This window comes from Pristiophorus japonicus, unplaced genomic scaffold (genome assembly GCF_044704955.1).
Source record: "Pristiophorus japonicus isolate sPriJap1 unplaced genomic scaffold, sPriJap1.hap1 HAP1_SCAFFOLD_2817, whole genome shotgun sequence".
NCBI classification, from domain to species: Eukaryota; Metazoa; Chordata; class Chondrichthyes; family Pristiophoridae; genus Pristiophorus; species Pristiophorus japonicus.
The window spans coordinates 5,838-18,461 of record NW_027252579.1 but is presented as its reverse complement, the minus strand read 5'-3'; the positions used below and the strand labels follow the sequence as shown (position 1 = coordinate 18,461).

At 56.6% G+C, this 12,624-nt stretch overlaps 1 protein-coding gene across 1 annotated transcript; it reads right to left on the bottom strand.

Annotated features, from left to right (window-relative positions):
- Nucleotides 1–655: 655 nt before the first annotated feature.
- On the bottom strand, nucleotides 656–7,610 carry lrrc23 (leucine rich repeat containing 23; the record flags this gene model as incomplete). The annotated part of the gene is made up of 3 exons (XM_070871778.1): nucleotides 7,298–7,610; nucleotides 6,230–6,360; nucleotides 656–792 (listed from the first exon to the last, which is right to left on the bottom strand). Coding segments are annotated over exons 1-3 (581 nt in total), but the record flags the coding sequence as incomplete, so codon positions are not given.
- Nucleotides 7,611–12,624: the final 5,014 nt, after the last annotated feature.

Genomic DNA, 12,624 nt, shown 5'->3' with positions numbered 1-12,624 from the left:
GTAGTAATACCCGCCCTCCTGTATGGCTCAGAGACACGGACCATGTACAGTAGACACCTCAAGTCACTGGAGAAATACCACCAACGCTGTCTCCGCAAGATCCTGCAAATCCCCTGGGAGGACAGACGCACCAACGTTAGCGTCCTCGACCAGGCCCAACATCCCCAGCATCGAAGCACTGACCACACTCGACCAGCTCCGCTGGGCAGGGCCACATTGTCCGCACGCCCCCCAGACACGAGACTCCCAAAGCGAGCGCTCGACTCGGAACTCCTTCACGGCAAGCGAACAACGATAAGGTAATCTTCTCAATGAACACATTGGCTTTTTGATAGAATCGTTGAAATTTACAGAACGTAGGAAGCCATTTCGGCCAATCGTGTCCTCGACGGCCGACCAAAACTGCACGCAGTACTCCAGGTGTGGCCTCACCAATACCCTGTATAACTGGAGCAAGACTTCCCTGCTTTTATACTCCATCCCCTTTGCAATAAAGGCCAAGATTCCATTGGCCTTCCTGATCACTTGCTGTACCTGCATACTATCCTTTTGTGTTTCATGCACAAGTAACCCCCAGGTCCCGCTGTACTGCGGCACTTTGCAATCTTTCTCCATTTAAATAATAACTTGACCTTTGATTTCTCACCCTGCGTACCTGAGATTGATGTATTGCAGCGAAACCATCGTTTCGGAAAAGCCGACCAGACTCTCGATGTGGTTGTCACGGAGGTGCAGAGTTTGCAGATTGACGAGGCACTCCAGCCCCTCGAGCTTGCTAATACTGTTCCCCGCCTGTCACGTGGGTCCAGAGAAAGAAACAAAGATAAGAATGACCTGCATTCATATCGCGACTTTCGCCAGCTCCGGTTGTCTCGAAAGCGCGTTTGCCGCCGGTCAGGTACATTTGAAGTGCGCAGGAGCGACCTCTCTGGTTCGGAAACATCCGTGGTTCGGCATAAGCTGGTCCCCGAGAGGGAGGAGGGTGCGTGAAACGTTTCGATTGGCTGGGAGCGGCCTGCCAGTCAGTGAGTGCGTGTTCCGGTTAGCCTGACATCAGTAGTTGGGAAATTGCTCGAGTCTGTTATAAAGGATGTGATAACGTCACACTTAGATAATATCAACGGGATTAAACAAAGCCAACATGGGTTTATGAAAGGAAAATCGTGTTTGACAAACCTACTGGAGTTTTTTTGAGGATGTAACTGATAGAGTAGATAAGGGGGAACCAGTGGATGTAGTGTATTTGGATTTGCAGAAGGCCTTTGATAAAGTCCCACATAAGAGGTTAGTGAGCAAAATTAAAGCACATAGGATTGCGGGTAATGGATTGAAAATTGGTTAACTGACAGGAAACAGAGAGTAGGAATAAACGGGTCTTTTTCGGGGTGTCGGGCAGTGACTAGTGGGGTACCACGGGGATCAGTACTGGGGCCCCAGCTATTCACAATATATATAAATGATTTGGGTGAGGGAACCAAATGTAATATTTCCAAGTTTGCTGACGGCACAAAACTAGGTGGGTTTGTGAGCTGTGAGGAGGACGCAAGGCGATTTAGATCGGTCGAGTGAGTGGGCAAACACATGGCAGATGCAGTGGATACATGTGAAGTTATCCACTTTGGTCGGAAAAACATAAGGACAAAGTATTATTCAAATGGTGACGGCTCGGGAAGTGTGGATGTACAGAGGGACCTGGGTGTCCTTGTACACCAGTCATTGAAAGCCAACATGCAGGTGTAGCAAGCAGTTAGGGAGGGAAATGGGACGTTGGCCTTCATTGCAAGAGGGTTTGTGTACAGGAGCAAGGATGTCTTACTCCAGTTACACAGGGCCTTGGTGAGACCGCACCTGGAGTATTGTGAGCAGTTCTGGTCTCCTTACCTAAGGAAGGATATACTTGCCACAGAGGGAGTGCAGCGAAGGTTCACCAGACTGATTCCTGGGATGGCAGGACTGTGGTACGAGGAGAGATTGGGTCGACTGGGCCTGTATTCACTGGAGTTTAGAAGAATGAGAGGGGATCTCATTGAAAGGTATAAAATTCTGACGGGGTTGGACAGACTGGATGTGGGGAGGATGTTTCCCAGGGCTGGGAAGTCTAGAACAAGGGGTCACACAGTCTCAGGATACGGGGGAGGAAATTTAGGACCGAGATGAGGAGAAATGTCTTCACTCAGAGGGTGGTGAACCTGTGGAATTCTCCACCACAGAAGGCTGTGGAGTCCAAGTCACTGAATATATTTAAGAGGGAGATCGACAGATTTCGAGACACAAAAGGCATCAAGGGGTATGGGGAGAAAGCGGGAATATGGTGTTGGGATAGAGGATCAGCCATGATCATACTGAATGGTGGTGCAGGCTCGAAGGGCCGAATAGCCTACTCCTGCTCCGATTGTCGGTGATCCGTGATTGGCCGGAGCGGCTGTCAGTCAAGTGAGTGCGTGTTCCGGGATTGGCCGGAGCGGCTGTCAGTCAAGTGAGTGCGTGTTCCGGGATTGGCCGGAGCGGCTGTCAGTCAAGTGAGTGCGTGTTCCGGGATTGGCCGGAGCGGCTGTCAGTCAAGTGAGTGCGTGTGAGGGAGCCACCCACAGACTACCAACGCGCACGCACTCACACCTCCCAAGTGCTTCCGTGGTTCGGGAAATTCTCAGGTCCCGAGGCTGCCAGACCAGAGGGGTCCAAACTGCCGTCACTGTTGCATTGTGGGAAAGGCGGCAGCCCATTTGCGCACAGCAAGCTCCCACAAACAGAGATGGGACAATGACCCAGATCATAGCGACGCTGATTGAGGGATAAATATTGGCCCCAGGACACCGGGGAGAACTCCCCCCGCTCTTCTTCCAAATAGTGCCCCGGGATCTTTTACATCCACCCGAGAGAGCAGACGGGGCCTCGGTTTAATGTCTCATCCGACAGTGCGGCACTCCCTCAGTACTGCCCCTCCGACAGTGCGGCACTACCTCAGTACTGCCCCTCCGACAGTGCGGCGCTCCCTCAGTACTGCCCCTCCGACAGTGCAGCACTCCCTCAGTACTGCCCCTCCGACAGTGCGGCGCTCCCTCAGTACTGCCCCTCCGACAGTGCGGCACTCCCTCAGTACTGCCCCTCCGACAGTGCGGCGCTCCCTCAGCACTGTCCCTCCGACAGTGTGGCACTCCCTCAGTACTGCCCCTCCGACAGTGCAGCACTCTCTCAGTACTGTCCCTCCGACAGTGCGGCACTCCCTCAGTACTGTCCCTCCGACAGTGTGGCACTCCCTCAGTACTGCCCCTCCGACAGTGTGGCACTCCCTCAGTACTGCCCCTCCGACAGTGCGGCACTCCCTCAGTACTGCCCCTCCGACAGTGCGGCACTCCCTCAGTACTGCCCCTCCGACAGTGTGCCAATGGGAGTGTCAGCTGAGATGTTTTGTGCTGGAGTCCCTGAAGTGGGAATTGAACCCACAACCTTCTGACCTCAGTGTGCGGCCCACTGAGTCACTGATGACACCGTGTACGGACACATCCCACACAACCTCCTCTCCTCGGACAGCCCCCTCATCCCAGGAACCTTCGTGCAACCCCTACAAAGGTAAATATATCTTCCTTCCGCGGTCTCGAAATTGTCCGGCTGCTTGTCCCACATCCAGTTCTGGATGAGCAGAAATTTTCTCCAATTGAATATTGGGGAAGGCCGAAGCTGTTGTTTTCGGTCCCCAGCTCCCCGACTCCCTCCCTCTCCCCAACTCCTGTCTGAGGCTGAGCCAGACTGTTCGCACCCTGGGTGTCATATTTCACCCCGAAATGAGCTCCCGGCCACATATCCACAGCATAACTAAACCCGTCTGTTTCCCACCTCCGTAACATCGCCCGTCTCCGCCCCCCCCTGCCTCAGCTCTTCCGCTGCTGAAGCCCTCATCAGTGCCACTCCTCTCCCGACTTGACCGTTCCAACGCACTCCTGGCCGGCCTCCCACGTTCTACCCGACGCAAACTAGAGGTGATCCAAAACTCGGCTGCCCCCGTGTCCTAACTCTCACCGAGTCCCGCTCACCCATCATCCCCTGTGCTCACTGACCCCGTGTCCTAACTCACACCCAGTCCCACTCACCCATCACCCCCTGTGCTCACTGCCCCGTGTCCTAACTCTCACCGAGTCCCGCTCACCCATCATCCCCTGTGCTCACTGACCCCGTGTCCTAACTCGCACCGAGTCCCACTCACCCATCACCCCCTGTGCTCACTGCCCCCGTGTCCTAACTCACACCCAGTCCTGCTCACCCATCACCCCCTGTGCTCACTGCCCCCGTGTCCTAACTCACACCCAGTCCTGCTCACCCATCACCCCCTGTGCTCACTGCCCCGTGTCCTAACTCTCACCGAGTCCCGCTCACCCATCATCCCCTGTGCTCACTGCCCCCAGTGTCCTAACTCGCACCGAGTCCCACTCACCCATCACCCCCTGTGCTCACTGACCCCGTGTCCTAACTCGCACCGAGTCCCACTCACCCATCACCCTCTGTGCCCCGTGTCCTAACTCACACCGTGTCCCACTCACCCATCACCCCCTGTGCTCACTGACCCAGTGTCCTAACTCGCACCGAGTCCCGCTCACCCATCACCCACTGTGCTCACCAACCCCGTTTCCTAACTCGCACCGAGTCCCGCTCACCCATCACCCCCTGTGCTCACTGACCCCGTGTCCTAACTCACACCCAGTCCCACTCACCCATCACCCCCTGTGCTCACTGACCCCGTGTCCTAACTCGCACCGAGTCCCGCTCACCCATCACCCCCTGTGCTCACTGACCCCGTGTCCTAACTCACACCCAGTCCCGCTCACCCATCTCCCCCTGTGCTCACTGACCCGTGTCCTAACTCGCACCGAGTCCCACTCACCCATCACCCCCTGTACTCACTGACCTACATTGGCTTCCGGTTAAGCAATGCCTCGTTTTCAAAATTCTCGTCCGTGTTTACAAATCCCTCCGTGACCCCTACACCTCTCCCTATCTCCGTAACCTCCTCCAGCCCCTACACCCCTCCCTATCTCTGTAACCTCCAGCCCCACAACCCCCGAGATGTCTGCACTCCTCTAACTCTGCCCTCCTGACCATCCCTGATTATAATCGCTCCACCATCGGTGGCCGTGCCTTCTGTTGCCTGGGCCCCAAGCTCTGGAACTTCCTCCCAAAACCTCTCCACCTCTCGACCTCTCTCTCCTCCTTCGAGACGCTCCTTAAAACCGACCTCTTTGACCCAGCTTTTGGTCACCTGTCCCTAATTTCTCCTTATGGGGCTCGGTGTCAAATGTATCCGTTTTGTCTTGTAACACTGCTGTTAAGCGCCTTGCGATGTCCACTACATTAAAGGTGCTATATAAATCATATCATCATAGGCAGTCGGTCGTTGGTCTGTACCTGAATATGGGAGGCCAGCCAGTTGGAATAAGGGCTGTAGTGATACCCGCCCTCCTGTACGGCTCAGAGACATGGACCATGTACAGTAGACACCTCATACCCTTTCGTAAATACGGAGACCAAAACTGCACGCAGTACTCCAGGTGTGGCCTCACCAATACCCTGTATAACTGGAGCAAGACTTCCCTGCTTTTATACTCCATCCCCTTTGCAATAAAGGCCAAGATACCATTGGCCTTCCTGATCACTTGCTGTACCTGCAGAATAACCTTTTGTGTTTCATGCACAAGTAACCCCCAGGTCCCGCTGTACTGCATCACTTTGCAATCTTTCTCCATTTAAATAATAACATGCAGGTACAGCAAGTGATCAGGAAGGGCCAATGGTATCTTGGTCTTTATTGCAAAGGGGATGGAGTATAAAAGCAGGGAAGTCTTGCTCCAGTTATACAGGGTATTGGTGAGGCCACACCTGGAGTACTGCGTGCAGTTTTGGTCTCCGTATTTACGAAAGGATACACTTGCTTTGGAGGCAGTTCAGAGAAGGTTCACTCGGTTGATTCCGGGGATGAGGGGGTTGACTTATGAGGAAAGGTTGAGGAGGTTGGGCCTCTGCTCATTGGAATTCAGAAGAATGAGAGGTGATCTTATCGAGACGTATCAGATTATGAGGGGGGCTCGACAAGGTGGATGCAGAGAGGATGTTCCCACTGATGGGGGAGACTAGAACTAGGGGGCATGATCTTAGAATAAGGGGCCGCCCATTTAAAACTGAGATGAGGAGGAATTTCTTCTCTGCTTTGCAATAAAGGCCAAGATACCATTGTACATACCAGGTACAGGCTCTGCAAGCTCGGCAGGTTGATTCCACATGTGGATTGCAGCAAGTTACCCCGTAGTTCGAGTGTGTGAAGTCGACTGAGCTTCAGTGGATCCAAACCAGTCACCTCATGAATCTGGTTACCTGAACACGAAGACAGTCATCAGTAAAATGGCCGACTGGCCTCCAAGCTCGGCCCGCCCAACCCCGCAAACATGGACACCGACTCTCGCTGGGGTACGGGTCCCACACACACTGACTCTCACTGGGGTACGGGTCCCACACACACTGACTCTCACTGGGGTACGGGTCCCACACACACTGACTCTCACTGGGGTACGGGTCCCACAAACACCTACTCTCACTGGGGTACAGGTCCCACACACACTGACTCTCACTGGGGTACGGGTCCCACAAACACTGACTCTCACTGGGGTACGGGTCCCACACACACTGACTCTCACTGGGGTACAGGTCCCACACACACTGACTCTCACTGGGGTACGGGTCCCACACACACTGACTCTCACTGGGGTACGGGTCCCACACACACTGACTCTCACTGGGGTACGTGTCCCACACACACTGACTCTCACTGGGGTACAGGTCCCACACACACTGACTCTCACTGGGGTACGGGTCCCACACACTCTGACTCTCACTGGGGTACGGGTCCCACACACACTGACTCTCACTGGGGTACGGGTCCCACACACACTGACTCTCACTGGGGTACAGGTCCCACACACACTGACTCTCACTGGGGTATGGGTCCCACACACACTGACTCTCACTGGGGTACGGGTCCCACACACACTGACTCTCACTGGGGTACGGGTCCCACACACACTGACTCTCACTGGGGTACGGGTCCCACACACACTGACTCTCACTGGGGTACGGGTCCCACACACACTGACTCTCACTGGGGTACGGGTCCCACACACACTGACTCTCACTGGGGTACGGGTCCCACACACACTGACTCTCACTGGGGTACGGGTCCCACACACACTGACTCTCACTGGGGTACGGGTCCCACACGGTTGGGGATGATACCCAGGCCCCAGGTCTGACTCACCGGCCAGGTTCAGCCTCTCCAGCAGCGGGTGAGCGATATCTTCGGTGCTGAGAATCTGGTTGTGGGCCAGGCTGGCCACCTGCAGGAATGGCAGCTCCTCAATATACGCACTGGCCAACATGTTGTTATCTCCGCTCAGCCACAGCAAGTGGCTCAGGTTGGCAAGTGGTGACAGGTCCCGCAGGACGTTGTGGGAGACGTCCACATAACGCAGGTGGATGAAGGGGCGTAGGGCGTTGATATCGGTCAACTCGCTGAGGGTGGGGGGCGGGGGGGGAGAGACAGGAGAGAAACAGCAGCAAGAGTTGGCCATGGGACGCCTCCCTCAGTACCGCCCCTCTGACAGTGCGGCGCTCCCTCAGTACTGCCCCTCCGACAGTGCGGCACTCCCTCAGTACTGCCCCTCCGACAGTGCGGCGCTCCCTCAGTACTGCCCCTCCGACAGTGCGGGACTCCCTCAGTACTGCCCCTCCGACAGTGCGGGACTCCCTCAGTACTGCCCCTCCGACAGTTCAGTACGGCACTCCCTCAGTACTGCCCCTCCGACAGTGCGGCGCTCCCTCAGTACCGCCCCTCCGACAGTGCGGCGCTCCCTCAGTACTGCCCCTCCGACAGTTCAGTACGGCACTCCCTCAGTACTGCCCCTCCGACAGTGCGGCGCTCCCTCAGTACCGCCCCTCCGACAGTGCGGCACTCCCTCAGTACTGCCCCTCCGACAGTGCGGCGCTCCCTCAGTACTGCCCCTCCGACAGTGCGGCACTCCCTCAGTACTGTCCCTCCGACAGTGCGGCACTCCCTCAGTACTGCCCCTCCGACAGTGCGGCACTCCCTCAGTACTGTCCCTCCGACAGTGCGGCACTCCCTCAGTACTGCCCCTCCGGCAGTGCAACACTCCCTCAGTACTGCCCCTCCGACAGTGCGACAGTGGTAGAGAGAGAGAGGGGGAGAAGGGGAGGAGAGAGAGAGAGAAAGAGAGGGGTAGAGAGGAAGGGGGAGATGGAGGTAGACGGAGGGGGAGAGGGGGAGATGGGCAGAGAGCGGGGGAGGATAGAGGGAGGGGAAGAGAACGATGCAGGGAGGGGGAGACGGGAGGGAGAGGGGAGGGGGAGAGGGAGGAGAGGGAGGGAGTGAGGGTGGAGGGGGAGGTGGGAGGGGAGAGGGGGAAGGGGAGAGAGAGGGGGGAGGGGGAGAGGGAGGGGGGAGGGGGAGAGGGAGGGGGAGATACAGGGAGAGACAGAGAGCGAGAGAGACAGGGAGAGAGAGATACAGGGAGACGGTGAGGGGGATACAGGGAGAGGGAGAGGGGGATACAGGGAGAGGGAGAGGGGGATACAGGGAGAGGGAGAGGGGGATACAGGGAGAGAGAGAGGGGGATACAGGGAGAGAGAGAGGGGGATACAGGGAGAGAGAGGGGGGATACAGGGAGAGAGAGAGGGGATACAGGGAGACGGTGAGGGGGATACAGGGAGAGGGAGAGGGGGATACAGGGAGAGGGAGAGGGGGATACAGGGAGAGGGAGAGGGGGATACAGGGAGAGGGAGAGGGGGATACAGGGAGAGGGAGAGGGGGATACAGGGAGAGGGAGAGGGGGATACAGGGAGAGAGAGAGGGGGATACAGGGAGAGAGAGAGGGGGATACAGGGAGAGAGAGAGGGGGATACAGGGAGAGAGAGAGGGGATACAGGGAGACGGTGAGGGGGATACAGGGAGAGGGAGAGGGGGATACGGGGAGAGGGAGAGGGGGATACAGGGAGAGGGAGAGGGGGATACAGGGAGAGGGAGAGGAGGATACAGGGAGAGGGAGAGGGGGATACAGGGAGAGGGAGAGGGGGATACAGGGAGAGGGAGAGGGGGATACAGGGAGAGGGAGAGGGGGATAGAGGGAGAGGGAGAGGGGGATACAGGGAGAGGGAGAGGGGGATACAGGGAGAGGGAGAGGGGGATACAGGGAGAGGGAGAGGGGGATACAGGGAGAGGGAGAGGGGGATACAGGGAGAGGGAGAGGGGGATACAGGGAGAGGGAGAGGGGGATACAGGGAGATGTGAGGTTATCCACTTTGGTGGTAAAAACAGAGAGACAGACTATTATCTGAATGGTGACAGATTAGGAAAAGGGGAGGTGCAAAGAGACCTGGGTGTCATGGTACATCAGTCATTGAAGGTTAGCATGCAGGTGCAGCAGGCGGTTAAGAAAGCAAATGGCATGTTGGCCTTCATAGCAAGGGGATTTGAGTACAGGGGCAGGGAGGTGTTGCTACAGTTGTACAGGGCATTGGTGAGGCCACACCTGGAGTATTGTGTACAGTTTTGGTCTCCTAACCTGAGGAAGGACATTCTTGCTATTGAGGGAGTGCAGCGAAGGTTCACCAGACTGATTCCCGGGATGGCGGGACTGACCTATCAAGAAAGACTGGATCAACTGGGCTTGTATTCACTGGAGTTCAGAAGAATGAGAGGGGACCTCATAGAAACATATAAAATTCTGACGGGGTTAGACAGGTTAGATGCAGGAAGAATGTTCCCAATGTTGGGGAAGTCCAGAACCAGGGGTCACAGTCTAAGGATAAGGGGTAAGCCATTTAGGACCGAGATGCGGAGGAACTTCTTCACCCAGAGAGTGGTGAACCTGTGGAATTCTCTACCACAGAAAGTTGTTGAGGCCAATTCACTAAATATATTCAAAAAGGAGTTAGATGAGGTCCTTACTGCTAGGGGGATCAAGGGGTATGGCGAGAAAGCAGGAATGGGGTACTGAAGTTGAATGTTCAGCCATGAACTCATTGAATGGCGGTGCAGGCTAGAAGGGCCGAATGGCCTACTATTGCACCTATTTTCTATGTTTCTATGTTTCTATGGGATACAGGGAGAGGGAGAGGGAGATACAGGGAGAGGGAGAGGGGGATACAGGGAGAGAGAGAGGGAGATACAGGGAGAGGGAGTATGAGAGACAGGGAGAGGGAGATACAGGGAGAGGGAAATACAGGGAGGGAGAGGGGGATACAGGGAGAGGGAGAGGGAGAGGGAGATACAGGGAGAGGGAGATACAGGGAGAGGGAGAGGGGGAAACAGGGAGAGGGAGAGGCGGATACAGGGAGAGGGAGAGGGGGATACAGGGAGAGGGAGAGGGGGATACAGGGAGAGGGAGAGGGGGATACAGGGAGAGGGAGAGGGGGGATACAGGGAGAGGGAGATCGGGATACAGGGAGAGGGAGAGAGAGATAGACAGGGAGAGGGAGATACAGGGAGAGGGAGAGAGAGATACAGGGAGAGGGAGAGGGGAGATACAGGGAGAGGAGAGAGAGAGACAGGGAGAGGGAGATACAGGGAGAGGGAGAGAGAGAGAGACAGGGAGAGGGAGCTACAGGGAGAGGGAGAGGGGGAGGGGGATACAGGGAGGGGGAGAGAGAAATACAGGGAGAGGGAGATATAGGGAGAGGGAGAGAGAGATACAGGGAGAGGGAGACAGAGATACAGGGAGATGGAGAGGGGGATACAAGGAGGGGGAGAGGGGGATACAGGGAGAGGGAGAGGGAGATACAGGGAGAGGGAGAGGGAGATACAGGAGAGGGAGAGGGAGATACAGGGCGAGGGAGAGGGAGATACAGGGCGAGATACAGGGAGAGGGAGAGAGATATACAGGGAGAGGGAGAGGGAGTGGGGGATACAGGGAGAGGGGGATACACGGAGAGGGAGAAGGGGATACAGGGAGAAGAAGAGTGAGATACAGGGAGAGGGAGAGTGGGCTACAGGGAGAGGGAGAGGGGGATACAGGTAGAGGGAGAGGGGGATACAGGTAGAGGGAGAGGGCGAGGAAGATACAGGGAAAGGGAGAGGGAGATACAGGGAGAGGGAGAGGGCGAGGGAGATACAGGGAGAGGGAGAGGGCGAGGGAGATACAGGGAGAGGGAGAGGGAGATACAGGGAGAGGGAGAGGGAGATACAGGGAGAGGGAGAGGGAGATACAGGGAGAGGGAGAGGGAGATAGAGGGAGAGGGAGAGGGAAATACAGGGCGAGGGAGAGGGAAATACAGGGCGAGGGAGAGGGAGATACAGGGCGAGTGAGAGGGAGATACAGGGAGACAGAGATAAAGGGAGAGGGAGAGGGAGATATAGGGAGAGGGAGAGAGAGATACATGGAGAGGGAGAGAGAGACACAGGGAGAGGGAGAGGGAGATACAGGGAGAGGGAGAGAGAGACACAGGGAGAGGGAGAGGGAGATACAGGGAGCGGGAGAGAGAGATACAGGGAGAGGGAGAGAGAGATACAGGGAGCGGGAGAGAGAGACACAGGGAGAGGGAGAGAGAGACACAGGGAGAGGGAGAGGGGGATACAGGGAGAGGGAGAGGGGGATACAGGGAGAGGGAGAGGGGGATACAGGGAGAGGGAGAGGGGGATACAGGGAGAGGGAGAGGGGGATACAGGGAGAGGGAGAGGGGGATACAGGGAGAGAGAGAGAGATACAGGGAGAGAGAAATACAGGGAGAGGGAGAGGGAGATACAGGGAGAGGGAGATACAGGGAGAGGGAGATACAGGGAGAGGGAGATACAGGGAGAGGGAGAGGGAGAGGGAGAGGGAGATACAGGGAAAGGGAGAGGGCGAGGGAGACACAGGGAAAGGGTGAGGGAGATACAGGGAGAGGGAGAGGGCGAGGGAGATACAGGGAGAGGGAGAGGGAGAGGGGGATACAGGGAGAGGGAGAGAATGATACATGGAGAGGGAGAGGGAGATACAGGGAGAGGGAGAGGGAGAGGGAGATATAGGGAGAGAGAGAGGGAGATACATGGAGAGGGAGAGGGAGATACAGGGAGAGGGAGCGGGGGACACAGGGAGAGGGGGATACAGGGAGAGGGGGATACAGGGAGAGGGGGATACAGGGAGAGGGGGATACAGGGAGAGGGGATACAGGGAGAGGGGGATACAGGGAGAGGGAGACGGAGATAGAGGGAGAGTGAGAGGGAGATACAGGGAGAGGGAGATACAGGGAGAGGGAGATACAGGGAGAGGGAGAGGACGAGGGAGACACAGGGAAAGGGAGAGGGAGATAGAGGGAGAGGGAGAGGGATATATAGAGGGAGAGGGAGAGGGAGGTACAGGGAGAGGGAGAGGGAGATACAGGGAGAGAGAGAGGGGGATACAGGGAGAGGGAGAGGGGGATACAGGGAGAGGGAGAGGGAGAGGGGGATACAGCGAGAGGGAGATACAGGGAGAGGGAGAGGGAGATACAGGGAGAGGGAGAGGGAGATACAGTGAGAGGGAGATACAGGGAGAGGGAGAGGGGGATACAGGGAGAGGGAGAGGGGGATACAGGGAGAGGGAGAGGGGAATA